A 3,637-nucleotide genomic window follows, 5' to 3' on the forward strand; every position below is an offset into this window, starting at 1 on the left:
TCAGCAATGGTGACAGCCTTGAGAGTAAACCGATTATTATGCTCGTAATTGGCGACGCCTGAATAACTTCCCACATACAACCTAGGTCCCTGTTTTTAGCTTTATTGGCGCCTGAAAAGAGGTCTAATAATCTCGATAGAAACCTCCACGCTACTCAAATTTTTTCTGGTACTAGTGACCCTGACCCTGACTTTTGTACAAAGCTTGAATATAGCCATTGCCTTTACCTTAACGATAGACATACCCGGTCTGAGCAGCAAGCCTGAGTGTGGGCGAAACGAACGTTCTTGAGCAACAGTGAAAAATGCGGGTGAGTGGGGGCTGAGTAATCACATAGACGTCAGCGGTAACAAGGCGCTGTCATTTACTGCTAGGTTGGCTCTGCAGATAAACTCACAAGCAAGACTGAGGGTGGGTATTTTGGCGTCCTCTAGCCGATTTGGATCCTGAAATGACTCGTCTTGGTGACCGCTGCCAACTTCAAATCAGAACGCATGAGCAGGGGGCTATTCTACGTCATGACGCTATGAAACAGCCTTCGTCAACGGCTGTACGGTGTCTCAGGAGTCATGCTAACTATGATTTTCTCTTGGATCGTAATATCAAGACTGGACAGCTTACCCGTGAGTGTCTTCCCTAATGGTCCTCATGATGGTAGCACGCGGTTGGTCGGATAGTCTCAGCACTTAACCTCAAATACCAAATGCATATGAGAATGCGATGCTTCGTTTTGGTATAAAGCTACCAACGCATCAAACAGTTCACAACTGGTAGAAGAACAATAAGTAATGCAGCGAGAAGCCAACTTTATGAGTAAAAGAATATCCTGAAAACAATAGCTAAGTTAGTGAACCTAGATTTAGAATCTAATGAAATGCTCCGACATGATGTCCACTAACGTGAGATTACAACTTTTCCGAGATGTGTTTTGCTTCTCGTTTTGCCTAGAGGGAACAGAAGAATGAATAGCCCACTAGGCGAGGTTCAAACCCACCTCTTCAGCGAGATACCCAGTCTCCGTCATAGCTTGTACCTTTTGACAGTATTCTTTTGCTTTGCCCTTGTTCTTCAAGCGTTCATAACATTTTGCTATTAAAAGCTGTGTCTGTATCTGTTGAACAGGCGCCACTGAAATTGATGCGTTTAATGTTCCGATTTGCAGTACAGTTTGATCTTACATTTCTCCGATTTAGTTAGATAGTTTAGCGCCTATTGTGGCTTTTCGTTCAGTCAAACCTAACGTACCTCATCGTACGTTGATCTTGGAGGATTGGTAAAGAAGGCCTTTGCAAAAGCCCTTTTTAGTTCAGACAGATCTGCTACGTGAAAGCACCTGGGAATAAAATATTGACTGCAAATTCGCCTACCATGTTCCCATGGCTTGAAGAGTGACGTCATTTTCCGGTTCTAACTCAAGTGCTTTCTGAACCAACTATATTTTCTTAATTGCTCTATACCTGCCAGAGGTCCCGCATATCATGAGAGCATTTGATTCTTTCATCGATTCCTGATAACAGGGCCAATTCATTGATACAGATTCCTTTCCACTGATTGGATTATTACCTGGGAAAATGAGGCAGAGATCTACCGTAAGACAGTTAGCATGATTCGCGTTTGCCTTTAGTCCTGCGTCAACTTCGTCCAAGGCACGCTGAAAGGTTTTCTGCAGGACATCCTTTGAAGGCTTTTCCGCCAAAGTGGTTGCTTGCAAGATGTTGAAATTAGCGACAAAACTTACTTTGTACGTATATCAAACGCGCTTTTCTCCAAGCAACTTCAGGCACATTTTTAATGGATTTAAGAAGCTCTTCACATGCTTGGTACTTTTTCTCCCTCAGCAACTTGTCTGACTCCGCCAACTTCGCTTCCATTCTTCTACGTTGTGTCAGGTTTCTGAGACTCTTCTGAGGCAGTCTGGATACTATATACCAATTGTAGCTATACTCAGTTGCCTGTGTAGATCAATAATAAGGAGAGAGGTGTCTGCCTAGTGAAGACCTGTTTGCGTGGGTTAAAATTCACTGGTTGATTAGATTGAATACCGTCACCATGGTTTCCGGAAGTTACCATGGCGGGTTCTAAACAATAGTAAATCTTTTTCAGACAGACCAGAGACTGGATTTAATCACAGTGAAGTTTAACGGTGGGTTCGCTTCAATCGTGTTGGTTGAAAAGAGAAGACATTACGGAATGCAAGCATTTTGGTAAAGATACTTTAAATATTAGACAGAAATGCTCACAGTTCAAACAGTACACATAAAAGGTACGCTTAAACAGCCTAAAGAGAACAACACCGTTTGGCCTAACATCGCATCTATTACGGGTGATCCATAAGAGGTGTTTTTATATTTTGGAATGCATTCTGGATCCGTGTTTCGATAGTTCCGTCTCGCCTGTCGTAGGGTTCACGTAACGGGAAAACTAGTGATGTTGCTTGCTGTCAGTAGCTGATTAGCCTGATTTGGGATAAAAATGTGGATGCACGGCGTGGACAGAGGTCAGTAAGACCTCAGCCAGTAGACCGGTCTTTTGACATACAAATAATGGGTATCGGTGAGCTGTCCACAGTAGGTGTCTGTCTGTGTGGTGCATAGGTTTTCCCATTCGACAACAAACAAATTTTTTGTTTGACATCAATTTACCACTGATATTGTTGCCACATGCAGCAAACAACTTGCTCTCATTGTCTATTGTTTGAGGTTAAATATATTTTATATACCAGTCCTACCAAGTAAGTTGCAACACACAGACCTTTCACAATTGATGCATGGCTCCCAGAATTCGACATCTTAACTCAAAAGTCTCTGTTTAAGCCACCACAAAACTTTTCCGGGAAGTGCGCGCATACACTGCTGAGATTAAAAGTTACATGGTAGTACTGTGTCATTTGTGTGCCCTCAAGATGTCCCGACGCGTAGATCACTAGAAAGTTAGTTCCAGACAAAAGAAAACTCTTATAGCATGGACAGCAGAGGGTTACTCAAATCAGCTTTTACCGTAGTACCTCAGTAGGGGGAAGTTCATGTCACACTGGACCATGAGCGAGACGGTATGCAGTTTATGGATTGTAAATGCCGAAACTTTCCTTCACTGCTCATAGCCTCAGGCGTGTTTCGGGGGTCTTTTTTATCCTCTTGCATACTCTCCATTTTCTATTTTAGTAGGAAACTTTGTATGCTGCCGACTGTGATGAGTTACTAGTCTCCGGACGATATAACTACCAGCCATCCATATTTTGGTTTACAGACTGGCTTATATTTTCAAGGAGACCTATTGACTGGATAGTCAACAGTGATAACTTTAAATGACTGGCCGGTATCATGAACCCCTCAATTAAGAAATGATCAGCAGATGTATTCGTGTTGGCATAGATCTGTAAGTGAAGCAGACTCATGCTGAAAATCCGAGAAGCACTGTTCAGCTGTTCCATTCCTATCGAGAATCATCAGCAGTGCCCAACCCATGAAACTCTAGTCTCTGACCCCCCCAGATACAATTGGGAACCTCTTCAATCGTTCGGTGAAGAGCTTCTTTTCAACATAGATTGGTTTCATCTACAGAATGAGACTTGCATCAACAAACTTTCTCACACTACCATCAGATGTATGTATCTTTGTATCATGTAATCCTCATCAGA

General features: G+C 42.7%; 1 protein-coding gene across 1 annotated transcript; it reads right to left on the bottom strand.

The window, feature by feature from the left end:
* Window positions 1-787: 787 nt before the first annotated feature.
* Window positions 788-1,913, bottom strand: T265_01960 (hypothetical protein; the record flags this gene model as incomplete). The annotated part of the gene is made up of 8 exons (XM_009166098.1): window positions 788-944; window positions 995-1,128; window positions 1,179-1,209; window positions 1,246-1,333; window positions 1,368-1,423; window positions 1,458-1,547; window positions 1,589-1,704; window positions 1,739-1,913. 8 exons carry the CDS (start codon window positions 1,869-1,871, stop codon window positions 906-908), a joined length of 687 nt encoding a protein of 228 aa, XP_009164362.1.
* Window positions 1,914-3,637: the final 1,724 nt, after the last annotated feature.

Source organism: Opisthorchis viverrini (genome assembly GCF_000715545.1).
Source record: "Opisthorchis viverrini unplaced genomic scaffold opera_v5_22, whole genome shotgun sequence".
Classification (NCBI taxonomy): Eukaryota; Metazoa; Platyhelminthes; class Trematoda; order Opisthorchiida; family Opisthorchiidae; genus Opisthorchis; species Opisthorchis viverrini.